General features: G+C 48.1%; 2 protein-coding genes across 5 annotated transcripts in view; one reads left to right on the forward strand and one right to left on the reverse strand.

Annotated features, from left to right (window-relative positions):
• Positions 1-10,092, forward strand: part of MACROD1 (mono-ADP ribosylhydrolase 1) — a 170,839-nt gene extending 160,747 nt beyond the window's left edge. For 3 of the 4 annotated variants that reach the window (XM_032234055.1, XM_032234058.1, XM_032234059.1), the window contains 5 exons: positions 4,476-4,597; positions 5,778-5,808; positions 5,892-5,965; positions 7,004-7,085; positions 9,924-10,092. In XM_032234055.1, the coding sequence (XP_032089946.1) occupies positions 4,476-4,597; positions 5,778-5,808; positions 5,892-5,965; positions 7,004-7,085; positions 9,924-9,961 (347 nt within the window). In that variant the 3' untranslated portion in view covers positions 9,962-10,092. The remainder of the gene's footprint in view (positions 1-4,475; positions 4,598-5,777; positions 5,809-5,891; positions 5,966-7,003; positions 7,086-9,923) is intronic. The other variant, XM_032234057.1, reaches the window with a different exon arrangement.
• A 2,948-nt stretch (positions 10,093-13,040) lies between these two features.
• OTUB1 (OTU deubiquitinase, ubiquitin aldehyde binding 1) lies at positions 13,041-27,097 on the reverse strand. Its single transcript, XM_032233747.1, has 7 exons — positions 26,987-27,097; positions 18,960-19,021; positions 17,684-17,782; positions 16,670-16,788; positions 16,483-16,567; positions 15,391-15,585; positions 13,041-13,577 (listed from the first exon to the last, which is right to left on the reverse strand). The coding sequence occupies exons 1-7, from the start codon at positions 27,039-27,041 to the stop codon at positions 13,380-13,382; spliced, it is 813 nt and encodes a 270-aa protein (XP_032089638.1). The 5' UTR covers positions 27,042-27,097; the 3' UTR covers positions 13,041-13,379.
• Positions 27,098-27,416: the final 319 nt, after the last annotated feature.

The raw sequence follows: 27,416 nt of genomic DNA on the forward strand, positions 1-27,416 counted from the left end.
TTCCTTCCTTCCCTTTTTCTTCTTTCATTCCTCTATTTTCCTTCCTTCCCTCTTCCTTCCTTCCCACCTATTAATCTTTTCCTTCCTCCCTTCTTCCCTCCCTCCCTCTTCCCTCCCTCCCTCCCTTTTTTGTTTTTCTATCCACTCTTTTTATACCTGCTTGCAGGAAACCCCCCACTGTTACCCAACTTGGCTCCAGTGGGCCTCAGGAAGGCTGTCAGGTGTAATCCCAGGTTAAAAGTGGTTAGTTTTAATCTTAGGCCAGGCTTTTGAGACCTTGGAAAAAAGGGAAATTGTGTTGGGTCACACACACACATACACACACACACACCGCAGCCAGAAAAAGGGTGGAGAAACTCAATGATGGGGCTTGCTAGTCACCCCAAAGAGCTTCAAAGCAGGGGGGGGGGATCAGACTCTTGTTAACACCCACACATTGTAAGGCGTGATTTGGTTTATCAAATAAACCACAATAGACTCAGCATGCTAAGCCACAAAGCCTTGTTTGGAAACCCACAGCAACTCAATACTCACCACTGGTTAAAAACACACATGCGGATGCTTTAAGGGGGGAGGGGAGCTTCAGCCCCCTTTGCCCGGCTCATGGGTGAAAAATGCACTTTGGACGTGCTCAGGAGCACAGTCACCCAATTTTTAACATTGCCAGCTTTTGGGGGGTGGGGTGAATATGTCCTGGGAACGGAGCCCTTAACGGCAACAAAAACTTTAAAACTTGTTTTTGAGAAGCATCTTCACGTTTAACTCCTTGCTGGTTTCCCCCCCCCCTCTCTTGGCTTCCTTGCCCACCTCCCCACCTTATAATTGAATTTCACGCCAGGCTGCCTGCCTTCCCCCCCCCACCTTGACTGTTTCGGCTGCTAATTTCTTTCCTTCTTTTTTTCCCTTCTGTCTCTTTCAACAAGAGTGAAGGTTTATTTTTCCTTTCTTCCCCCCCCTACAACCTCCCTTCCAGCAGACACAGCAATCCATGAGATTAAATCGATTCCCTTGCAAATAACCGACTAACAAGGCAGATATTTTTCTTTCTAATTTGGATTCCCCCCCCTCCCCACTCTTAAAAAACACCCGTTTCTTTGAGCGAACATCAGACTCCAGCCTGCAAGTCTCCTTCTGAAGGCTTCCCTGCCCCAAAGGCCTTACTTTTTCCAATACAGAACCATCACAACCCCCCACCCCCCACCCCCGCCTGTCCCTTGTTTCCCTCCCATCACGAAAGAGCTGCAGGCCCAAACTTTTTTAGCATGGCTATTTTTTTTTTGCAAGGACACCACCGAAGCTGACACTCGCCACTCTCCCTTTTCAAAAGTTGGTGCTTAGTGGGAATTCAATCCCCATGGTTTCTTTGAGGGCTCGGGCAAATCCAGCAGTTGGGCTCAATCTATTTATCCATCAAAACGGCTGGATTTACACACTTACCTGGTCTTGTGGCAATCAGCAAGTCAAATGCGGAGGCTTCAAGAGTTTATAAATTAGGTTTTTTTATGGCTTGGAGTGTTAACACATTTCTGTGCGTTTATTAATGCACCAGGGTTTGACAAACTCAGCCATCAAAAACAGGCTAGGTGAAGATAAAGGTTCCCCTCGCACATCTGTGCCAGTCGTTCCCGACTCTAGGGGGCGGTGCTCATCCCCGTTTCAAAGCCGAAGAGCCAGCGCCGTCCGAAGACGTCTCCGTGGTCATGTGGCTGGCATGACTCAACGCCGAAGGCGCACGAAATGCTGTTCCCTTCCCACCAAAGGTGGTTCCTATTTTTCTACTTGCATTTTTTACCTGCTTTCGAATTGCTAGGTTGGCAGAAGCTGGGACAAGTCACGGGAGCTCACTCCGTTATACGGCGCTAGGGATTCGAACCGCCAAACTGCCGACCTTTCTGATCGACAAGCTCAGCGTCTTAGCTGTGGTTTTGTCATTTATTTTGCCTTCCAGTGACAAATCTGATGTTAGGCACCCCAAGGCTTTACTGCCCAGCCCCAACACTCAATGTTTTTCTCCCAAACCGAGGTTAGGATGCCCCCCCACTCAGATGGGGCAAGGGTGCCTTGATCCGTGGCTTCCCCTTCTTCCCCTGGGCAAGGGCTTCTCCCGCCCCCATTCAGCCACCTCTGGCTCGGGAGATGGGCAAGCACACCAGCGTGCAAACACCGGGGAGCAGCTGAGCAGAGGGGCCCGGCTGTTCGGACAGACATCTGGAGGGGGCCCGACCTTCCTGCCCCTTCCCCGATTAGGCCTGGAGGGCATGAGCCTGGCTCCCCATAGCAAAGGAAGGACATGGGCACGAAGCTTTCCTACCTTCCAGGAAAGGCATTAGTAGCTCAAGAGCGCCCCTTGGTGGCCCCAGCCAGCCTTCGCACCCTGAGCTTTATCAGCAACCTCTTAGGAGGCAACAGGTGAGGCAGTCCAGATTTTGGGGAGCTCGGTCTCTCTTCCCCCCCCCCCCCCTCCAGGTTGCCTTGTTAACCACCTTCGCCATTTGCAAAGCTGCCTTCGCCTGGGATCCTTGCTGGGCTACTCTGGGGTCTCCGAAGGGGAGGAATATGCCAATAAGAGAGTTTATCTATATTTATCTATCTCTATCTTCTCTATCTATCTCTTATCTCTATCATCTCTCTTTTATCTATCTTACCTATCGTTTATCTGTCTCCTATATCTATCGATCTATCTATCTATCATCTATCTACATCTCTGTGTCTATCATCTATCTCTTATCTATCATCTTTTATCTATCTTATCTATTTATCTGTCTCCTATGTCTATCTCTCTCTCTCTCTCTCTATCTCAGTCTATCTATCTCAGTCTATCTATCTATCTATCTATCTATCTATCTATCTATCTATCTATCTATCTATCTATCTATCTGATATAGATGATTGATAGAGAGGTACACAGAAGAATCTTCTATCTACATCTCTATCATCTCTCTTATCTCTCATCTGTATCATCTCTTTATCATCTTATCATCTCTATCTTATCATCTATCTCTCTCTCTTATCTATCTTCTCTCTTTATCTCTTATCTATGTCTTATCGATCATCTATCTCCTATCTATCCATCCTCCATTTACATCTGTCTCTCTATCCTCTTATCTATATCATCTCTTTATCTATCTATCTTATCTATCATCTTTATCTTATGTATCATCTATGTATCTCAATCTCTTTATATTTCATCTTATTATCATTTAGTTCTTTATCTTATCTATCATCTCTATATCTCTTACCTATCATCTCTCTATATTATCTATTTTCTCTTTCTCTTACCTATCTATCATCTTTCTCCTATCTGTTTATCTGTCTGCCTGCTTGTCTATCATCTATCTAATTCTATCTATCATATATATAATATATATTTTATATTTTATATTATTTTATATTTTATTTATATATATATATATATATATATATATATATATATATATATATATATATATATATATATATATATATATATATATATATATATAATGTCACAACCCCTGGTATGCCCCAATTATGGGAGGAAGCTAACTGCTTCCATTATCTGTCAATCGGCTCGTCACAAGAGTCCATCACGACAGAAACCCAATATTTTTACTCTTGCCTTTGTTATATTTGTATAACATATCAGCACAAATCTCTCTCTCTCTCTCACACACACACATATTTGCAGATGCTTTCTTAAGCATCTTGCACCAAGAAAGGGGAAGACAATAACTCTTCCTTTCCAATGTACAAGATACATGAGACATGCATGGCCGAAGCTGACACTACCAGCTTTCAAACCATTTATAACAGATTGAGAGAAAGCTTTGCTTTTTTTTCCCCCCTTCTTAAAATCTATTTAATCCAAAGGAACATTATTTGGGCTTTTTTTTTTGGTCCTCGGAGGCTCAAGCTACAGAGAGAAAGGGATTGCAGCTTCCAATCAGCAAAGGGAGTTTCCAGAAACTCGGGGGGGGGGGAATGAAGCAAAACTTGGGGAAAGGATGGCCATGGCCGGGGAGAAGCCAAGCTTGTAACGATCGGTTCCTTGTTAAGGTTCCTATCTGGCCATGCCAAAGGAGCCCAAAGGGAATGACCGTCATTCCGAGGCTGGATTTGCTTGCGGGTGTAAACTTCATTTTCACAAAGGGATCCAGCCGCTTGGATAAGTGAGTGGCTAAGTGCAGGCCGGATGAAAGCAAAGTGGAACGGCTCCAAGAACGGCTCCATTAAAGCAGGATGAATGGCTGTGGCTTAGGGAGGGGGAAACACACACACACACCCCTCATAGGATACGGAGAGAATTATTTTAAAGCTCTCATTTGCTAATTTGTAAAAATATTTGAAGGATACTGCAAAGTCGGTTTGGCTCAGCTCCATGAGAGGCGGTTGGGGGGGGGGGGAGTCTGTGCTTCTCTCTCACCCAGATCTGTGAGCAACTTAGGGAGGGGGGCTTCGGGGGCTGCTTCTAGCAACACCCCGCTTTTTCCTTCCAGTTGTGATTCACACCGTGGGGCCCATCGCCCAGGGGGAGCCCAGTTCCTCCCAGCAGACCCAACTCGCAGACTGCTACAAGAACAGCTTGAAACTTGCACTGGAGAACAAGTTGCAGACAGTGGTGAGTAGACCAAACAGGGGGGGACGGATCACCTTGTGGTCCCCCCACCTCCCTTCAGCAGCACTTGCCAACACTGCTCGTCCCTCGAGCTGGAGGCAATGGGTGCTGGCGTCTGTAACGCATGGAGGTCGTGAGGATGTCTGTCTCATTAAACGCTACTCAGAAATGGAGGAATAAGATCAGCGTTTCTCGATCTTGGCTACGTTGAAGAGAGATGAACTCCAACTCCCAGAATCCCCCAGCCAGCAGGGGCTTCTGGGAATTGAACTCCACACAGTAGCAAAACACCGATCTAATTCATCCATTTCTAAGTATTGCTAAGGAGATTTTCTGAGCGTGAGAGCAATCCACCCATGGAACAGAAGTTGCCTTCTGAAGTTGTGGGAACTTCGTCCCTGGAAGCTTTCAAGAAGAGACTGGACTTCCCTCTGTCGGAAACGGCGTAGGGTCTCCTGCTTGGGCATTGGGTTGGACTAGATGACCTACAAGGTCCCTTCCAGCTCTGCTTAGCTTGGGAGGTAAGCAGCCAATTTCATTTGTTCCCAGTCTCATTGATCTCCTGCTCTATTCAGAAACACAATAAAATTTGCCCAGCTGGCCTTCAGGAAGTGAGGGGGACCGAATGTCAACTCGCAAAGCAGCCCTGGCCTGCTCTCGAGTTGTCATAGGAAAGGGGTGGGGGAAACGATCATGATTGGGGCCGTAAATTACATGGCGTCAGAGCTGGCTTCACTTGGGTACCTGCCAACATGTTGCTCCTAATAAATGACTGGATTTCTTTTGAAGCTTGGCTCGAGGCTCATGATTTAACACTGACACGGATACCGTAGTCCAACACATTTGCAGAATAACAGAGCTGGAAGGGACCCTTGGAGGTCTTCTAGTCCAGCCACCTGCTCGAACTGGAGACCCTGAGGAAAACACCATCCAAAACATGGGGGGGGGGGAAGGGAGATTACAAGGGAAGGATGGAAGAATTTACATTTTACAGCTGATCGAGACCAATTCAACTGCGATTTCTGGGTACGTTATCTATTGTCCCTCCTGCACAAGACCGGATTTACTCCTTTTCTCACCTTTGTAACGCGCGAGAAAAGTTTTAGCCAAAGTCTGGGATCATTCGGTATTTGAGGGAAGCCCCGTCCTTAACCTCCTCCTTCATCTTTCTCTCTGCCCACAGGCCTTTCCCTGTGTTTCCACTGGGGTCTTTGGTAAGTACCAAGGCAGGAAAGAGAGAGGGGGGGGCAGGGTTAACCGCCCCAGATATTCAGCAAACTCCCCGCGTTCTCCACAGGCTACCCCAATGACGCTGCTGCGGAGGCTGTTCTCAACACGTTACGCAATTGGCTAGAAGACAACAAGGACAAGGTATGGTGGGATCTGGCAAAACCAGCAGTTTGGCTCTGCCTGGGGTCTCCTTTCTTCACCAAACATACAATATCCAGTTTTGCGGTCGCCACGATGTAAAAAGATGCGGGGACTCTAGAAACAGTGCAGAGAAGAGCAACAAAGAGGATGAGGGGACTGGAAGCTAAAACATATGAAGAACGGTTGCAGGAACTGGGTAGGTCTCGTTTGATGAAGAGAAGGACTAGGGGAGACATAATAGCAGTCTTCCAATATCTCAGGGGCTGCCTCAAAGAAGAGGGAGTCAAGCTATTTCCCAAAGCACCTGAGGGCAGGACAAGAAGCAATGGGTGGAAACTAATCAAGACGAGAAGCAACTTGGAACTAAGGAGAAATTTCCTGACAGTGAGAACAATTAATCAGTGGAGCAACTTGCTTCTAGAAGTTGTGAATGCTCCAATACTGAAAGTTTTAAAGAAGAGATTGGATAACCATTTGTCTTAAGTGGTGTGGGGTTTTCTGCCTGAGCAGAGGGTTGGACTAGATGACCTCCAAGGTCCCTTCCAGCCCTCTATTTGCGTATCAGCCAATTGCTGGTCTTTGCAGGGAGGGCATTGTGTACCAACTATAGGATGGGGGGAGAAATTGATTCTTTTAAAGGGATTAGTAAACCCATGCAAAACTCTATCACAGAGTTTGAGGTAGTGCTTTAGATAAATAGAAACAGTCCTCCACTTATAATCCATTTGTTTGGTGACAAAAGTTAGAGCATCAGTGAAAAACATGACTTACCTGTGTTAGAAATCCCTTCAACCTGAGCTCTCCAGACACAACTCTTGGAGAAATTATTTTTTAAGAATCGTTGGCGTAAGTAGAGCTACCCCAAAGGAAAAGTCATTTATCTAACCCTTACACCAATTTGAGATAGTATCTTTACACGTGGATTGGAGCCAGTTGTAAGCAATGCCTGAAGCCCCCCCCCCTCCCCGATTTTGAAAATGCCATCCTGAAATTCCACCAACTTCCTTCTCCTGCTAATCCTGGTTGTATCTTGGCCAGGTTGAGCGCCTTATCATCTGTGTTTTCCTGGAAAAGGACGATGAAATTTATAAGGAGAAACTGCCGAAGTTTTTTCCCATCGGTGAGTTACTGGTTGGGGCCCCTGTCTAGGGCGGCGTGTTCCAACCTGGGCAACTTTAAGACACGTGGACTTCCAATTTCCAGAATTCCCCAGTCAGCATAGCTGACCGAGGCTTCCCAAGAGCCTGAAGCCAACTCCTTGTCCTGACAAAAACCCCTTTTATTAATTGTCTGTGAATTCTGCTCCTTCCCATCCAGCAAAGTCTTTCGAAGGAGGATTTACAGTCACAGACCTTATCTGGCTTGGAGAGCTGCCAGGCCGATCTGTGCAACACTTGGCCAGGAGCCTCAGAGAGTCACGAACCAATGAAGCGAACTAATGGTCTCTCCTGCAAACTCCACTCCCCTTTCGCCCGTCTTTTATTCCCTCTGGGAGGGGCCACTCATCGTCCACCTGTGGCCTTACTCCCAAGTCAACCCGTTCTTTAACTCTTCCCTTCGCCTGGCAACTCTGTGCATGCGTACACTGGGAAGAGGCTCCAGCTGTTCTTCTGCCCCACTGATGTCTGACTCCGAAGGCAGCTGAGAACTGTCAGACGGCCCTGACCCCCTCTGCCTCCGACAGAGCCCTCCTCAGAGACACAACAGTTGGGGAATTCTGGGAGTTGGAGTCCATGCGTCTTAAAGTTGCCTGGGTTGAGAAAGTTATTTATCTGGGTGGTGAATGGACAATCAGTCTTTCTGGGAACCTTCCTCTCCCTCCTCTCATTTCCAGCCTGATCCCACGCTTCCCATGCTCCGAAGGCGGTAAGCATTTCCCAGCATGGTGTGCAAAAGTGCAATCCTGGGAAAGGCATGTTTGTGATTTGGTCCCAACAGCTTCTTCGCCTGGTTTTTCTCTCACTAAAACCCGTGTTTCCTCTGCTGCTCCAAGTTGGGAAGAGATAGTACAGAAGGCCCCCGCAAAAGGGATCTCCTGGCCTGCACAGGTAGCCTCGGACCTTATTCGTTTAGTGGCCGAAGCTACGAGACTGGGAAAAAGGGAGTTACCATTGGTCCTCGCACTTATGACCATCGCAGCATCCCCATGGTGACGTGAGCAAAATTCGGATGCTTACAACCGGCGTGTATTTGCAACGGTTGAAGCATCATAGGGGTCTCGCAATCAAAAACTCGGGGCACTTGGCAATTGGTTCGTTTTTATGACGGTTGCGGCATCCCGGGGTCATTGTGACCCCCCCCCCCTTTTGTGAACATATGACTGGTAAAGTCAGTGGAGGAAGCCAGATTCGCTTAACAACTGCATGATTCTCTTAACGGCTGCAGTGCTTTCCTTAACATGGCAAAAAACAGTTTGTAAAATTGGACGCGGCTCATTTAATAACCGCCTGGCTTAGCAACGGGCATTCTAGGCCCAACTGTGGTTGTAAGTTAAGGCCAGACAAAGTCATATAAAAGACCTGCGTGTCTATTCTCCTTTTATTCACAACCAGGGACAAGGAAATTTTGCGGGAGCAGAATAACACTCCCCAACAATTTTCGGACACGGTTTTTGGCATCTTCTGTTTTATGAAAGAGGCACAGTGTTTTAAGCTTTTCCGGCAGGGGTGAAACCCACTTACCTTTGCTACTGGCTCGGGAGCAATGTGAGCATGCGCAGAGCGTCAAAAGGACGTCCGGGCGGGGCCTGCTAGCAAGGGAGCATGCAAACTGGTAGCATTTCACCCCTGCTTTCTGGGTTTAATTCTCCCCACTTCTCAGAAGAATGCAGAATTTCCCCCGTGCTACTTTCACCCTTCACACCACTGTACGACGAAGCCACAAAGCCAGGCTGTTAGATCCAGAAGGACTCAGCCTCCTCCCTTCCTCCCCCCAGGGGCAGGAAGGGTTAAAAGAACAGCAAGGAACAGGAATGCATGAACCAGAATATGAATGTAAATAGAATATTAAATAATAATAAAGAATTAAACAATGTAAAGAATATAACACAGCATAATAACAGGCCTAGAATCATCTCAACCGAAAACAAAAGAAAAAAATTAAGAAGCGGGGGGACAGGCGTGATCAACGGTTGGTTATAATTCTCTCTGCCCTCAGCAAACGCAGATAAAGTTTAACACCAACTTTTAAGTTTATTTATTTGTACGCGTAGCACTTCACTCTGAAAACTGACCCTCCACACGTTGTCTTTCTCCATGGCTGAAGACAGGATGTGTTTCCCCCTTGCCCGCCTCTGTTCTGACCGAGGCTTCCCAAGAACATGAAACAAAGTATTGACAAAAACCTCTTTTATTAATATGCTGTGAATTCTGCTCCTTTACCTCCAGCAAAGTCTTTCAAAGGAGGATTTACGGTCACAGACCTTCTCTGGCTAGGAGAGCTACCAGGCCGATCTCTGCAGAGCTTGGCCAGGAGCCTCGGAGAGTCACGAACCAATGAAGCGAACTAATTGTGTCTCCTGCAAACTCCCCTCTTCTTTTGCTCTTTTATTTCCTCTGGGAGGGGCCATTCACCGTCCACTTGTGGCCTTCTTCCCAAGTCGACCCCTGTTCTTTAGCTGTTCCCTTCGCCTGGCAACTCTGTGCATGCGCACACTGGGAACAGGCTCCAGCTGTTCTTCTGCCTCACTGATGTCTGACTCCGAAGGCAGCTGATAACTGGCATATGGCCCTGGCCCCCTCTCTGCCTCCGACGCAGACCCCTCATCCGAGCCTTCCCCAGACTCCAGGACTGGCCCAGGTTCCTCCCCAACCCTCCTCACTGTCCGAATCGGCTGCCAGCTCTGCTGGCCACTGGCGGCCCACAACACCCAGGGTAGTTTTTAGCAACCAGGGCTCACCTGGGGCAATGCTTTGCCAGAAAACGGACGGCAACTCTTACCCTAAATCCTTCTTCCCAGCAGATCCCTGTGAGGAAACTCCGTCCTCAAAGCTCTGAAGTGGCTTCCTTGCAAATCCCGCTGGAGACGCCAGATCTTTTCCAAGGGGAAAGCTAGAAGAAAACACCCACCCTTCTTCCCCAGGCGCCGTTGGCCGCAATTCCAGAATAAAAATGGCAAAGACAATCCAGTTATGTCGCTGGTAAATCCTGGTGGATGGATATTGGGGGGGAGGGGGAGGGAGTGAGTAGAAGCAGGACTCAAATTTTGTGTGAAACACACACAGACACACAAAACAGAATTACATCTGCATACCTACTTGATAGCAATAGCAAGAGCCCTTAGACTTACATACCGCTTCTCTGTGCTTTTACAGCCCTCTCTAAGCAGTTTATAGAGTCAGCCTCTTGCCCCCAACAATCTGGGTCCTCATTTGACCCACCTCGGAAGGACGGAAGGCTGAGTCAACCTGGAGAGATTTGAACTGCCAAATTGCAGCTAGCAGCCAGTCGAAGCGCTCTGCAGTGCTGCACTTCCCAGCCTATCCTGACTATATTTAAGCTACTGAGAGTTTCAAGCCCTTCCTTTTGGCAGACAATTTACTGTGGCTTAGCAATTTTCTGTGAAAGTGGCTAAAAAAATGGGGGGGGGGGGAGAGCATTTGCTGTTCTGCGTCTGAGAAATCGGGACGAAAGACCCAAAGTGGAGACTTTTATCTCCCTTTGGCACCGCAGGAGAACCGGGGCAGTGGGTTTTGCTAGGTGCCAGTGGCCAAAGGATGGCCCCGGGGACACAATGCAGAAAAAACCAAGAAAAACCCAGCTGCAGGTTTGTCTGCCCAGGTGATGGTTCAACAGCAGGGAGAATTTTTTGGGGGGGGGAGGGGGGAGAAAGAACAGGGCAGAATGGGATTCCAAGGAGGATCTGAAGAATAGAATGGAATGGTAAAGAAGAAACAGAATAGAAAATAATAGAAAATAGAATAGAATAAGAGCAAAACAGAAGAGAATAGAATAGGAGAAAAAGAATAGAAAATAGAATAGAATAAGAGCAGAAGAGAATAGGAGAAACAGAATAGAAAATAATAGAAAATAGAATAGAATAAAAGCAGAAGAGCATAGAAGGAGAAATAGAAAATAATAGAAAATAGAAAATGGAAAAGAATAAAAGCAAAAGAGAATAGGAGAAACAGAATAGAAAATAATAGAAAATAGAATAGAATAAAAGCAGAAGAGCATAGAAGGAGAAATAGAAAATAATAGAAAATAGAAAATGGAAAAGAATAAAAGCAAAAGAGAATAGGAGAAACAGAATAGAAAATAATAGAAAATAGAACAGAATAAAAGCAAAAGAGAATAGAAGGAGAAACAGAATAGAAAATAATAGAAAATAGAACAGAATAAAAGCAGAAGAGAATAGAAGGAGAAACAGAATAGAAAATAATAGAAAATAGAACAGAATAAAAGCAAAAGAGAATAGAAGGAGAAACAGAATAGAAAATAATAGAAAATAGAACAGAATAAAAGCAGAAGAGAATAGGAGAAATAGAATCGAAAATAATAGAAAATAGAAAATGGAATAGAATAAGAGCAGAATAGAAGAATAGAATTGGAGACAGAATAGAAAATAATAGAAAAAGAATAGGAGCAGAATAGGAGAAATAGAATCGAAAATAATAGAAAATGAAATAGAATAAGAGCAGAATAGAAGGGAATAGAATTGGAGACAGAATAGAAAATAATAGAAAAAGAATAGGAGCAGAATAGGAGAAATAGAATCGAAAATAATAGAAAATGAAATAGAATAAGAGCAGAATAGAAGGGAATAGAATTGGAGACAGAATAGAAAATAATAGAAAAAGAATAGAAATAGGAGCAGAATAGAATAGAATGGGAGAAATAGAATAGAAAATAGGATAGGATAGGCTAGAACAGGAGAGTTGGAAGGGACTTTGGAGGTCTTCTAGTCCAAAACCAGGAGGAAAAGGGGCTTTAGGGAGCAAATCCAGCAGGGGCCTCAGGCAGGGAGTCCCAGGGAAGCTCTTTGGCTTAATCTTTCCCCAACATAAGAGATGCATCCCGGCTTCCTCGGATGGGAGAAGCCAAGAAACCTCCCATCCTGTGGCTTTTCCGGACCCCACACAAACAGGCCTTACCTGTACCAATTTGCAAACACACATACAGACAAAGCCGTCGAGTGGCACACGAAAGAGGACAGGGGCTCCTGGCAAAGGGAAAGGTCACCAAAGGGGCTTCTTCCTGACCTGTAGCTGCTCCGGTGGTGCCGTTGGGGGGTTCCTTGCCTTGCCAAGATCTCTGGTCCAAGGTTGGTGGGCCAGCCGTGACCTCCAGCTGCGGCTGAGGCTACGGAAGCTCCCCTCCCAGGTCAAAACTGTCCTCTGTTTCCACTGCCTTGCGCAAGAAAGTCCTCATAGTACAGTAGTCCTCGACTTAAGACAACTGAGCCCCAAATTTCTGTCGCTAAGAGAGAAGGTTGGGTTTTGCCCCGTTTTACAACCTTCTCTAGCCAGAGTTGTTTACTGAATCCCAGGCAGTTGTTAAGTGAATCACACGGGTGTTAAGTGAATCTGACGTCGCTCGTCAGCAGGTCGCAAAACAGGGATGGCGTGAACCCCCCCCCGGGGACGCTGCGACCGTCGTAACTATGAACCAGTTGTCCAAGGATCAGAATGCAAATCCCGTGACTATGGGGACGCTTGAGTGGCTTGTGAAAAAACGCTCACTATTTTCAGTACCATTGTAATTCCAAACAGTCATTAAATGTGTTGTTATAAGTCGAGGATTGCCTTAATTTAAAAGGAAAAAAAAAAGACACAGAAGTGATCTGAATTAAATTCAGGAACACGAAAGACATCACCGGCTGGTCTCCGGAAAGATGATGGGAGCCCCATCCAAAGTTGACCAGAGCTTGGCCCACACATTTCCCTGCTAAAAAATGACTGCCCCCCCCCCCAATCTTGAGGACTAGGATCTTGCTGCGTGCATCCTGCCGAGGACTACTTTTCCCCCAAAAAAACGATTGCCAGTCTGTGCCCTCTGTCCTTGGCTTCCTATCCCAGAAATCACTAGAGAAACCCCCCCCCCCACCACCACCACCACCAAAAAAAAAAAAAAAACATTGTCTCACCGGCCTCCCTTTTAATAAAACACAGAAGAGTGTAACAACAAAAGCAGGGAAAAATATATAATAATAAACAAACCGAGTGAGCGAGATGGGCAGCACGAAACGGTCACCATTTACAAGCACAGACGAAGCTGCCCGACGAGGGGGGGGAGGGGTGGGTGGGTGGAGGGAAAACGTGGGCGAGACGGAGGACGCCAGGATTGGGGGTGGGTGGGTGGAGGGGGTGGATGTCAGCAAGGGGGAGGGGGGAGGAGAAAGAGAGAGACGGAAAGGGTGGGGGGGGGCTGGTTGAGCAGCCACCTGCCTCGCTCCTACCCCCTTCCCACCCCCCCTCTATTTATACAGGATGTCGTAGTGTCCCGGTCTGTACAGGAGATAGACTTTGGGCTCCGAGCCTTCGGGGAAGACGTGGTGGTTGGTGGCCCCGCCCTCGCCCCGATCCATGTACTCCACCAGGATGGAGACGTTGAGGGCCTGGGCCAGGGCGATGATGTGGATGTGGTCGCTCTCCTTGCACATGGGCTCCACCTCCTGGGGGGGGGGGGAAAGAGAGGGGTGGGGGGACACAGGGTGGGTGGGTGAGCAACACAGGCGGTTTGAGTCACCAGGCTTGCGACCGAGTCGCCAAACAGAAGGACGCCCACCCAGGCCTGCAACGGAGCTCTTTTGCCTTCAAGAGGACTAGAAACACAGGCCCAAGTTAACCTTGAAGGTAAAAGGGTGGGGGGGGGGGCTGCAAGTTTTATAAATAAAAAGATGAGATTGCTGGATCTGGCGAGGCCTCAGCTTCCCATTCGGCCTCCAAGCAATCCTGCCCGGTCTCGGACCAAAGAGGAGGGAGGGTCTCCCAAGTCCTGACCTTGGACCCATCCATGATTAAACAATGTGCTGCCCCCACCCCCATCATCCCCATTCTGGGGTTCTGGAGGCCTTCCCGCGAGCGGCCTTTGAGCAGTGGGAGCCCAGAGGTTTTGGGAACTGGCTACGTGGGCCAGGCCCTGTGCATGGGCCATTCGCCACAACCCTTCCGTCCGAGGAGGGGTGGGTACCCCATTGTTGGATCCAACATTCACCCCCAAACTCATGAATGCTTGCTAAACTACTCCTAATTGTAATTGTGACTTAGAAATCCCAGTCAATCTATTGGCAATCATCACAGATTGTTATCATCACAGCCATAGCCTTACCCCTAAGGCCAGTATCCTTGCCCCTAAGGCCAGTATCCTTACCCCTAAGGCCAGTGTGTCTCAACTTTGGAGGCTTTAAGGTGGGTGGACTTCAACTCCCAGAGTTCCCCAGCCAGCTGGCTGGGGAACTCTGGGAGTTGAAGTCCACCCACCTTAAAGCCTCCAAAGTTGAGACACACTGTTCTAGGCCAACCAATAGCCAGTGTTTCAGTTTGACATTGTTTGAAATCATTACTCCCTCAAGGCTGCTCAAAGCCCATGAGAAAACATGGCTCTACCTTCCTGTTATCATGAGGACTAGAAACTCCCTTTCTGTGCGGCCTGCGGAGCTGGCTGCAGAGGAGGTTGGGGAGGAACCTGGGCCAGTCCTGGAGTCTGGGGAAGGCTCGGATGAGGGCTCTGCGTCAGAGGCAGACAGGGGGCCAGGGCCATCTGGGAGTTATGTGCTGCCTCCGGAGCCTTCAGAGTCGGACAGCAGCAAGGCAGAGGAACAGGCTCCCTCTGTTCCCAGTGTGCGCATGCACAGAGCGGCCAGAAGGCAAGAACAGTTAAGACAGAAGGGACGACTCGGGAGTAAGGCTTGGAGATGATTGGCCCCTCCCATAAGACGTAAAAGAGGAGCAAATGGGACCTGAGCCTTTGCAGGAAGCAATTTATTCATGCTGGTCGGTTCAAACTCTGAAGCTCGGTTTTAACTCTGTGCTCCGTTTGGCCTTGCAAAACTAATTGGCAATGAGGTCTCTGGCAGCGTTTCAAGGGAGATAAAGGCGGGTGCTTATCAACATTTCCCCTGAAAGACTTTGGCAGCCTACTGTAGGACTCTTTACAAACTATTTGTGACTCATTACGGGCTGTGAATGAACCGAATGCCCAGCCGTTGAAATAAAAAGACGTTTTGGGGGGACTAAGCGTGTGCTGTTTACTGTCTCAGGACGCCTAGGTCAGAATACTCTATTCACAATAAAGACTACAGATTAAATCGTAAGAGTGTAAGGGCTGTTAATGCAGGGAGAGAATGCGCTGCTAAGGGGGCTGGCCTCGGCTCCGCCTTCCTGCTCTCCCCTCCAGCCCCAAATGAATCATTTCCCTTTCAAGACACACACGCACACACACACACAGACACCCCGACAGCCCACCCCCATTTGCCAGCCCCTGACCTGCTGGCAAAACTCCTTTATGCTCCGTCCTCCCTCGATGAAGTGCTCGAAAAACTTGTTCTCCCGTTGCAAGTAGCCGGACGTCAGCAGCCGCAGGTAGACGACAAGGTAATCGGAGATGCTCTGGTCGTTGAAGGAGCCCAGCAGCTCCCCCACCGTGGTCTGTTTCTCCACTTGCTCTATCAGGTCCATGAACTGCAGGGGATTCAAAGGAGAAAGTGTAAAGGAGGGGTGGGGTGTCCAGTGAAGGAAGAAGGTAGCTCAGTGGCTAAGACACTGAGCTTGTTGATCAGAAAGGTCGCTGGTTCGGCGGTTCGAATCCTTAGTGCTGCATAATGGAGTGAGCTCCCGTGACTTGTTACCAGCTTCTGCCAACCAATTCGAATGCAGGTAAAAAATGCAAGTAGAAAAATAGGAACCACCTTTGGTGGGAAGGGAACAGCGTTCCATGGGCCTTCGGCATTGAGTCATGCCGGCCACATGACCACGGAGACGTCTTCAGACAGCGCTGGCTCTTCGGCTTTGAAACGGAGATGAGCAGCGCCCCCTAGAGTCGGGAATGACTAGCGCATCTGTGCGAGGGGAACCAATGAAGGAACACCCACCCAACTCCCAGACTTTCTCCTTCCTGCCAAGGGGATTCCTGCCTCTCATCTGTCCATTTCCAAAACTTTTTAAATTCCCTCCAAACATCCTATACAGGTAGTCCTCGATTTGGAGCCCCCAAATTTCTGTTGCTAAGTGAGACAGTTGTTCAGTGAGCTTTGCCCCATTAGACGACCTTCCTTGCCACAGTTAAGTGAAAACGGTTAAGTGAGGAACTGAGTTGTTAATTGAATCCTCCTTTTGCTCACCGACTTCGCTCGTCGACATGTCGCAAAAGGGGGGAGGGGGAAATCACATGACCGCCCCCTGGGACGCTGCAACCGTCATAAATACGAACCGGTGGCCGAGTGCTTGTATTTTGATCACGTCGGAGACGAGGTCCGCAAAGTCTTAAAAGTTGCCCAGTTTGGAGACACACACACACACATCCTGGGTTAGACCACAACTCCCATCACCCCCATCCGGCCTCTCTGGCGGCGGCCTTACCGTATTATGGAAGTCCTCAATGGTGAATTCCGTGAAGCCCTGGGAAACGAGCACTTCTTTGCTTTTCGCCGCCACTTCTTTGAAGCTGAAACGAGATCCCCACAAGCGGGGATTATTTCTGCACTGGTCTTGCGGGGCTCCGGGATTCCCCTCCCCATCCTCCCCATCCCGGGATTCCCAAGCCTACCGCTGCAGCTCCTTGCCATCCTCCAGTAGAGCTTCCAGGTGGGAAAAGCCAAACGCTCGGTAGAAGCAATTCCCATCCGGCCTCGTTTTCCGAATGAATGAATACTTCTTCAGCAGATCCTGGCCGGGAGGAGAGTGGAGAGACAGCTCAGTATCTCTCAGGTCTCCTGCCTAAGCAGGGGGTTGGACTAGAAGACCTCCAAGGCCCCTTTCAACATTCCATTCCTAATAATTCTAATTCTGTTCTATTCTCTATTCATTTTCTACTCTATTCTATATTCGATTCTATATATTCTATTCTTCTCTACTCATAATTCTATATTCTACTCTACTCTCCCTATTGTTCTAAATCCTCTTCTATTCTATATTCTATTCTACTTGATATTATACAATATATTGTATTTTATCCTAGAGCCCAGGTGGCGCAGTGGTTAAGAGTGCAGTACTGCAGGGCCACTTCAGCTGACTGCTAGCTGCAGTTCGGCGGTTCAAATCTCACCAGCTCAAGGTTGACTCAGCCTTCCATCCTTCCGAGGTGGGTGAAATGAGGACCCAGACTGTGGGGGCGATATGCTGACTCTGTAAACTGCTTAGAGAGGGCTGAAAGCCCTATGAAGCGGTATATAAATCTAACTGCTATTGCTATCCTATAACTATTGTATTTTACCTTACTCTTATTTTAAATTGTTTTATCTAAACAATTCTCGGCTAGATCCAATTTGAACTGAGCTGTTTTGCCAACTCTTTCTTATGGTTGCCCCCTGTTGGGGCCCTAAGGAGCCCGGGCGGGCAAGCGAGGAGTGGCTGGGAGGGGAGGGGCGAGTAGAGGCCGGGGTGGTGCCCCTCGACATGAGTGACGTCGAGTCGGCCACGCCCACTCAGTCACACGACCACCTAGCTTCAGCCGCCAAGTCGGTCATTAGGCAGATCACATTAGTGCTCCGTGGGATTTAAAATTATAAATTTAGTGGTCCGAAAGGCTGGTGATCCCCCTTGGGCTACAGGTGACTCTCACCTTGATCTTCTGCTGGTATACATGGTCATCGTCAGCATACTCCTTATACAGGACGGCCAACTCCATCCTCTCGGAGACTAAAGGGTTCTGGACAGCAATCTGCAAAGCAACGGATTGAATCGACACCCAGGAACAGAACCAGCCTCTCTATCTCCCACCAGCAGTTCCACCCTAAATGCCCCAGGCCCTGGTTAACATGTTCGCTGCAAACAGAGATCATCCAAACACACCCCTAGGTCGTCATCTAGATTGAGAAACGCACCATAAAGGCAGTTCTGAGTTTGGTTTTGTTAAGTGGATCACCCTGGCTGCACCCATTAAACGAACCTCTCGTTCAGCATTTTTGCCAAGAAACAGATGTAAACACAGCAAAGGGCTGTAAAGTTGGGAGGGGGGGCAAAGGAACCAGGCCATAAATATCTTCGGGGGGGGGGGAGGGTTCCTGTCGTAACTTTGAACTGTTGCTAAGTGATTGGTTCCAAGCCAAAGACTATGTTCTGACTGAGAACATGCATGAAGCAAACTCCTTGTTGTCCCGACAAAAACCCCTTTTATTAACTGACTGTGAATTCTGCTCCTTCACATCCAGCAAAGTCTTTCGAGGGAGGATTTACAGTCACAGACCTCATCTGGCTTGGAGAGTTGCCAGGACAATATCTGCAGAACCTGGCCAGGAGTCTTGGAGAGCAACGAACCAATTAAGCGAACTAATTGTCTCTCCTGCAAACTCCACTCCCCTTTCGCCCGTCTTTTATTCCCTCTGGGAGGGGCCATTCACCATCCACTTGTGGCCTTCCTCCCAAGTCGACCCCTGTTCTTTAGCTGTTCCCTTCGTCTGGCAACTCTGCGCATGTGCACACTGGGAACAGGCTCCAGCTGTTCTTCTGCCTCACTGATGTCTGACTTAGAAGGCAGCTGATAACTGGCATATGGCCCTGGCCCCCTCTCTGCCTCCGACACAGAGCCCTCCTCAGAGACTTCCCCAGACTCCAGGACTGGCCCAGGTTCCTCCCCAACCTCCTCACTGTCCGAATCTGCTGCCAGTTCTGATGGCGGGCCAAAACAGAATACCCTGTATCTCTTGGGTGGCTCAGGGTGGCCGTGGGGAAAATGTTAGGCAATTATGCAGGACCTCAAAAAGATTGAAGGAAGTGGCAATGGGCAGGACACAAGGCAGAGGAACCTCTCGAATTTAGCTTGAAGCATGTCTACGAATAACGTATATAATGTGGATGAGTCCCTGCCAGGGTCATGAAGCGGAAGACAAGTAGCTCACCTCCTGTTGAATGCGGTCCTGTTGGGCCATGATGGCTTCATCGTAGGCCAAGCAATTCACTCCTGAAATTGATAGAGAACAAAACATTTGAGAAACAAAATCTGGGCTTCTAATGATTTACAATCATCCCCCTGAACTTCAGAGAAAGAATAAATAAACAGATGTTGTTCCAGAAGCGCTCTCTCTCTCTCTCTCTCTCTCTCTCATCCATCCATCCATCCATCCATCCATCCATCTATCATCTATCTATCTATCTATCTATCTATCTATCTATCTATCTATCTATCTATCTCTCCTATTTATCTCTCTCTCTCCCTCTCTCCTATCTATCTATCATCTATCTATCTATCTATCTATCTATCTATCTATCTATCTATCTATCTATCTATCTATCTATCTATCTATCATAATTCTATCTATCTTATTCTAACCATTAATCTTTCATTCTATTATCTCCTCTCTCTCTCCCTCTCTCTCTCTCTCATTTTGGCCCTTGGCCCTTCCAGATGTGGGGGCTTGCAATGCCAATATCCAAGAGCCTAAGCCAGGCCAGAGGGGTTGAACAGGTCTCTGCCTGAGCTAAAACTTGAGTTGTCCAAAAAACAAAAATTAAGAAAGTCACTGCAAAAAAAAATGTCAAAAAGACAGCAAGGCAATATTTTAATTTATTTATTCGTTTTGCAAAAGAAGACATCGACACGTTCCCTTAATGGTGTGTGTGTTTGTGTGTTTGCAAAACAGAATGCTGGACTTTTGTTTTCGTCTCGGGCTACACATCCAAGGCACTATGACACCTCCCCACCACCACCCAAAAAAATTAAGTTTTATTAGGCCATTATTTCAAAGATTGGCTCCCAAGGGCCGAGCGAGATTTTTAAAAAAGCAATTGTATGCAAAAGATCCAGCCCACCTTTTCTACAGCCGCTGAGGCCGCAGCCCCCTCTGCGACACTGCGAGGCACATGTGGCCCATCCTGTGGCAAAGAGGAGGCACTGCCTGGGGTAGAAAGCTCTCCTTGCAGCCCCCCTTCCGGGGCTGGGCACCAGGGTGGGCTCCATCGGGAAGCCCCAACTCCTGCTGCCCTCGAAAGCTGAGCCTGCCACTCCCAACCTGCTCGGTGGATGATCTGCTTGGCAAGCCAGCTCTCCTTCCCCCTGCCTGGCACCGTTTAAACGCAGCAGCAGTAGCAGCTGCCAAGGCTGCAGAAAAACCATGAAACCTGATTCCGTGTTGCCAGTGCTGGGAAGCTGCTGCAGTGAAGCAGCCACGGAGAACTGCATCTCTTTTCTTTCCTCCCGGGAGCTGAGCGGGATTGCCCAAACCCCCCTGGGGCAGCCCGTCCTAGATTGGAGCCGGCCGGCCTTGCCACCAAAACCTTGGACCCAAGGACGCTCGATCCAGATTCATCAGTTAAGAGTCTTCTTTTTTAAAATAATAATAATATTTCTCCAAGGGCAGAAGGAATGTGCAAGGCTCAGTTAAGAATAAGGGGACTCCCTGAGCAAAGTTGGGGAGAGAAAACAGAGAGAGGAAAAAATAATAAGGAAATCAAAAGGCAAAAAAGGTTTGTCCTTCTCGTCAGTCAAAAATTCAGACACTTAACAACTGACTCCTGTTTACGACGGTTGCAGTGTCCCTGGGAAATATGTTCCCCTTTTGCAATCTTAGGGATGCAAAAAAATCTTAGGGACACTCAGTGGCTGAGACTCTGAGCTTGTTGATCAGAAAGGTCAGCAGTTGGGCGGTTCGAATCCCTAGTGTCGCGTAACGGAGTGAGCTCCCGTGACTTGTCTGCCAACCTAGCAGTTCGGAAACAGGTAAAAAATGCAAGTAGAAAAATAGGAACCACCTTTGGTGGGAAGGGAACGGCGTTCCCATGCTCCTTCGGCATTGAGTCATGCCGGCCATATGACCACGGAGACGTCTTCGGACAGCGCTGGCTCTTCAGCTTTCAAACAGAGATGAGCACCGCCCCCTAGAGTCGGGAACGACTGGCACAGATGTCCGAAGGGAATCTTTACCTTTTGCAACCTTCTGACAAGCAAATTCAATGGGGAAGCCAGATTCACTTAACTGCCGGGTGATTTACTTATCAACTGCAATGAATCACTTAACAGCGGAGGCCAGAAAGGCCGTAAAACGGAGCAAAACCCGCTTCCCAAATGTCTCACTTAACAACAGAAACTTGGGGCTCAATTGGGGTCATAAATTGAGGACTGCCTGTGGTTTTTAGTTATCAACAGAGCCTTCCAGATGATTAGCTCCCGCTTTCTATAATTCATTCTGGAGGAAATCAGATTTGTTCCAGACAAACTGGAACCCAAAACAGCTGGGGAGCCACGCAAGACGGAGTCCTCTGCTCTTTTCTATTAAAGCCAGTTCAAGAGCAGGCGGAGAGATTTCCCCTAACATGGACATTTGCAGAAAATTACTTAATTTCTATTGATTAGATCACTTAAAAACACAATGCGGATGGGGCCGCGTGACCTTGTCTGGGCTCAGATTAGTCTTTAAATGAGAGAAAGAGAGAGTGGGGAGGGGGGGGAACCCAGTGGGAGACCCCTTCTATCCTATTTGCCAAGAAAACAAGATGAGGTCATGCAGATACGAGCCCAACTCACGGCAGACTTTACTTTTTTAACAACTAAATTGGCAAATTATCAGGCGGCAGCTGCCAGCCCAGGCAGCTGGTACATAAAACTTTAATCGAATGCCTATTCTGGGGCTGAGTAACTTTATGGGACGCGCAGAGAAACCTGCACCTAGTAGTAAAGAAGAGGGATTGAAAGCCAGAGATAAAGGAAAGAGGATTGCGTTTAAATTAGCAGCATCCCCTTTTGCTCCTCAATACTTTTCTGCCCTTACTAAATATTGCAGTCTCCCCCCCTGCACAAATTGCCTTTTTGTTGTTTGTGTGTGTGTGCGCGCGCGCACGCGCATAACTCTGGAACGCCTGAAGCAATTTCAACCAAACTTGGTACACAGATAGCTTACTCTCTGGAAACAAATACTGTGGGGGTAAGACATCCCTAACACCCCAGGGGTGTGTGTGTGTTCTGTTAAGATACAGCCTTTTGTGTCTTAAAATGGATTCTACTGTACTGCCGAAAAATATAAACAAACTTTATTGTCATTGCACAGTATACACATACAACGAAATTCACAGACACCCAGAGACCAGGCTCATGACAACTGCTCTGCATATTTCTCCTGACATATGTCAACTCTGATTTCTGGCGAGCAAAGACACATGATACCCTTCCATCCTTCAACAATCACTGAAGACAGGAACAGTTTCCCAACCTGGCGACATTAAGATGTGTGGACTGTAACTCCCAGAATTCCCCAGCCAGCATATCTTTAAGCCCATGCATTTTAAAGTTGCTAAGGTTGGAAAACCCTTAATAAACAGTAATAACCACTAGCTTTCTCTCTCCGCTTTTGCATCGTTCATTCGTTTTCATTCATTCAATTGGTGTAGCCTCCACGAACTCTAGACAGCAAACCATCTTTTGAAATTTTTCTATTTCTCTTTCATAAAATGTCCAAGGCACCCAAATTAATTCATTTCTTCTAGCTTTTCACCACTTATACAATACAATAGCAGAGTTGGAAGGGACCTTGGAGGTCTTCTAGTCCAACCCCCTGCCTAGGCAGGAAACCCTATACCGTTTCAGACAAATGGATATCCAACATCTTAAAGACTTCCAGTGTTGGGGCATTCACAACTTCTGGAGGCAATTTCTGTTCCACTGATTAATTGTTCTCACTGTCAGGAAATTTCTCCTTAGTTCTAAGTTGCTTCTCTCCTGGATTAGTTTCCACCCATTGCTTCTTGTCCTGTCTTCGGGTGCTTTGGGGAATAGCTTGACTCCCTCTTCTTTGGGGCAGCCCCTGAGATATTGGAAGACCGCTATCATGTCTCCCCTAGTCCTTCTTTTCATTAAACTAGACCTACCCAGTTCCTGCAACCGTTCCTCCTATGATTTAGCCTCCAGTCCTCTCATCCTCTTTGTTGCTCTTCTCTGCACTCTTTCTAGAGTCTCCACATCTTTTCTACATCGTGGCAACCAAAACTGGATGCAGGATTCCAAGTGTGGCCTTCCCAAGGCTTTATAAAGTGGTATTAACCCTTCACGTGATCTTGATTCTACCCCTCTGTTGATGTAGCCTAGAACTGTGTTGGCTTTTTGGCAGCTGCTGCACTTATGTAGAAAGCTTATGTAGAACGTGCAAATTTTTCCCCTCGGATATAAACTGCCTTGGTTCTTTGTGACATTGATTTTTCAGTTCCACATTTCTTCTTCGGTTTCACAATCTTACATATCCTGCCAATTAGGCAACGTTGCCTCCACAGCAAAGGACACATTTTCGCATCCCAATCAGCGCTATTCTCAGACCACAATTTCTTATACTTTTTATCCACAGATGTAAGTAAAGAGCAGGTCTACTCACTTATTCATTTCTTCCCAACCATTTTACTTAATAATTTCCCCCCTGGATCCCAAACATTTGGAATGTTGTACAATTTTTCCCCCCAGTTGTTTTTTTAAAATTTGTTTATTTATTTAAAAAGGACATCAACTCATCTGTTTATAGCAACACTTTCGTTTGTAATGACATCAACTCCACGCAAGGCTCAAATCGTGGCCGTTCAGGTCTATTACCAGTATATTGTTGCCTATTTTTATTTCATTAATTTCGCTATACATTGTCGCCTAGGGCAGGGATGGTGAACCCTTTCGGCACTGAGTGCCCAAGCTGGAACATGCGTGAATATGCATGTGCCAGAGCACCAGAGACCAGCTGGCTGGCACACGCATGCCTGTTTTTGGGCCGTTTTCATGCCGTTTTCTGGTGCTCCAGCACTCGTGAAGACCAGTGATGGTGCGCATGCCCAAAGGGGCCATAGGTTTGCCATCACAGGTATAGGGCCTCCTGCTTGAGCAAGGGGCTGGATTAGAAGACCTCTTAGGCCCCTGGCTTCCAAGTTTTGTATCATTTCATGCTTTTTACCATTTATTCCTCTTCTATTACAAGTCATCATTTCCTTCCCAGCACAGTCAGAACCATATTCGTGCCCACACTGATCCTTGACTCAAGGTTTCCACAGAATGGCTTTTATAAATATATGCTATATTATAAATATGTGCTATGTGGAGCATTTATAAATGGAGCACATGACCAGTTTAATCGTGCATTAATAGTAAAAAGAGGAACATACTACATGTATCAATAGAAAAGCAGAAACGGACTAGCTGCCACATTTTGGCCGGGATGTTACAAACAGTTTCACCCCCAAACTTACTCCTATTATTCTACACAAAACTGCAATCTTATAATACAGAGATTGTCTGATAAGGCAACTTTATGTTGCTTGCAGCCCGACGACCCAAGAGACAAAAGAGATCACTTATACACACTTTGAATGAAAAAAAAATACATTTTTGAGAAAAATACTTTTAACAAAAACTGGAGTCTGGGGGGAAAAATAGTAATTTGAAGTGTGAGGAATGAGAAGAGAAAATATAATGGAGGAGGATAAAAAGGAAAGGGTGTTCCTGGGGATTTTCACACAACCTGCTATACCTGAGCATGTAAAACAAATCCTGATTTAATCAGAGCGCCTAGAACCTGAAATAAACCCGTCTTAACCCACAGTTTTTCAACACGGTGAGACTTGAGTTCAAAACACGCGGTCCACAAAACACACTCCTTCATTGGTTTAACGCATTCAAACTTTAAAAAAGCTGATCACGGCATCAAGCGGTGCCCCAAACACAGAACCTGTTACGACAAGAGCAGTTCCCGCATCAGACGGATTCACACAATATATCGGACAATGAATGAGCACCACAGTTTTAAGGGGTAGGGGGTTTAGAATCAGAAGAAAAGAACATTTAGTTTGCAAGTTATTTCAAGGGAGAAAAATCAAATCACGCGCCGAAGTTTTATCTCCTAATATTTGCAGGTAAAGAGCAAGGGAGAATAATGCCACGCCTCAAAAGGAACAAACCAAGGTTAGATGGAGCCAACTTAATAGTGTGGATGCAGATAAAGGGATTTTCAAGCAAGTTGCACACGTCCCCAGAACTCCTGGAGGTGTGGATACGCTGGAGGTTTTCAAGAAGAGATTGGACATTGGTCCAAAGTGGTATAAGGTCTCCTGCTCAAGCAGGAGGTTGGACTAGAAGACCTCCAAGGTCCCATTCCACAACTCTGTTATTCTGTAGACTCCTTCTGTAAGGAAAGGGTTGGGCTAGGGGCACCCACTTAAACCAGATGCACCCCCACCCCACCCCAAGCAGGTTTAGGTCTATAAAGGAGAATATTTGCAGCTCAGGGTTGAAATGAGGACTCCTTCTGGAACTGGCTTGTTTCCCTATGAATATGCATGATTACATCACCTGTTAGCCTTTCTCAAAATGTATAAATATGAGTACTGATAAGAAAATATTTGTAGCTCAGGGTTGGATGGAGGGCTCCGTAGAGCTCTCTGTGCTTGCTTGTTTTCATGTAGACGTTTCATTACCAGACTAGGTAACGTGAGGAGGGGGAGGAGGAAATAGACTATGATGGCCTCTTGGGGCTCTCTGAGCTTGGTGGTTTTTCATGTAGACGTTTCATTACCAGACTAGGTAACATCATCAGGGAGAGGAGGAGAAGGAAAGAGACTATGGTGTCCTTGGTGCTCTCTGAGCCTGGTGGTTTCCTTGCAGACACCAAAAGAAGCTGCTGTGGCCTAGAGGTGGAGCTCTCGCCTCACAATCAGGGGGTTGTGGTTTTGATCCTAGATAGAGGCAGATGTAGGGTCTCCTGCTTGGGCAGGGGGCTGGACTAGATGACCTGCAAGTTCCCTTCCAACTCTGTTAATCTGTCTGTTTAAATAGGGAACACCATCAGTGCTAGAAGGGGATGGGGATTATTGAGAGGACGACGACGACTGTGGGGTCTATGTTACTTTGTAAATTTGGTGGTTTCCTTGCAGACGCCTCATGGCCCAGCTAGGGAACATCATCAGTGCTAGAAGGGAATGGGCGCTTTGCTCTCTACTTATCCACTTGTATATAAAGTGGACGGGAGAGAATATTTGGACCTCAAGGTTGGATTGAGGGATCCTTGGGGCTCCCTGAGCTTGCTTGTTTTCATGCAGACGTTCCATTACCAGACTAGGTAACATCAGCAGGGAGAGGAGGAGGAGGAGCAAGGAAACTACTCCTTTTGCCTTGGGGCTCTCTGAGCCTGGGGGTTTCCTTGCAGGAGCCTCATGACCCAACAAGGGAACACCATCAGTGCTAAAAGGGAGCAGGGGCTTTGCTCTCTACTTATCCACCTGTATATAAAGCGGATGGGAGAGAATATTTGGACCTCAGGGGTTTACTGGGGGTCTTTGAGGCTCTGTGAGTTGGCTTGTTTTCATGCAGGCCTTTCATTACCAGACTAGGTAACCTCATCAGGGAGAGGAGGAGGAGGAAGGAGACTAAGGAGGGGTGTGTGTGTTCCTTGCAGACGTCTCCTGACCCAACTAGGGAACATCACCAGTACCCCCAGCAGGGTGCAGTCGGGAAGGCGACGACTCCATCGGGGCTCCCGGCCTCCTCCACCTCCTTCATAAGCCCCCAACACCGCGGCCTTCATCAGCGCCCATCATCCCCAGCGGGGGCGGCCGGGGCGCATGGGGACCGCAGCGAGCCCCCCTTCGTGGCCAGGGGCGCCGGGCGGGGCGTTTCCATGGCGACTGAAGGGGGGGGGGCAAAAAAAGCGCCGGGAGGGGCAAAAGGGCAGCCGTTTCCAAGGAGACCGAGGGCGGGCCGAGCGCGCCGTTGCCAAGGAGCGGGGCTGAACGGGCGGGGCGAGGGCAGGAGGAGGGGGGCAGCGCTGCTCCTCCTGAGGGGAATAAGCAGCCTCCTCCTAAACTCCCCCCCAAGACTAATGGAGCCTCCCAGCCTGGAGGGGCCTTTGCCCCAGTTTACGACGCCGGAGCCCTCCCCACCCGAAGACCAGCGGGACCCCCCCGCTCCCCTCACCGTCCGTGTCCCCTCCGACGGGCTCCGGCTGTTGTTGAGGCTCCTCCGCCGCCATCTTCGCGCTGGCAACCCTGCAGGGAGGAGGCGCTTCCGGGTCGGAGGCGGGCGCCCCGGAAGCGCTTAGGCAGCCGCTTCTCTCCATGGCAACCGCCGCCCCTTCGGCAACATCGTGAAGCGCTCGGGGTGGGTGGGAGGAGGAGGAAGGGGGGGCTCTCCCGCCCCTCCCGCCGTCTGACTGCTCCCTCCCCCCAGCTGCTCCCCCCCTTCCCCACAATGGGGGAGGGGGTCGCCGTGCCGGCGCTTTGTGAGGGCATCACAACGGGCCGCACGTGGGCTCCGGCGCTGACGTCACTCCCCGGCCACGCCCCCCACGTGCTCTTCCCCAACCGAGGCTGATTTGCAAACAGGGAGAAGCCGCTATTGGAAATCC

Source organism: Thamnophis elegans, chromosome 17 (assembly GCF_009769535.1).
Source record: "Thamnophis elegans isolate rThaEle1 chromosome 17, rThaEle1.pri, whole genome shotgun sequence".
NCBI classification, from domain to species: Eukaryota; Metazoa; Chordata; class Lepidosauria; order Squamata; family Colubridae; genus Thamnophis; species Thamnophis elegans.

Bases quoted from the DNA above. Each gene is read 5' to 3' on its own strand.
- OTUB1 (XM_032233747.1), bottom strand. From the start codon at position 27,041: ATGGCGGCGGAGGAGCCTCAACAACAGCCGGAGCCCGTCGGAGGGGAC. The intron at 16,789-17,683 runs GTGAGAGTCACC...CCTCCCGGCCAG, and splicing joins TATACCAGCAGAAGATCAAG to GATCTGCTGAAGAAGTATTC. The intron at 16,568-16,669 runs GTAGGCTTGGGA...ATCTCGTTTCAG, and splicing joins GATGGCAAGGAGCTGCAGCG to CTTCAAAGAAGTGGCGGCGA.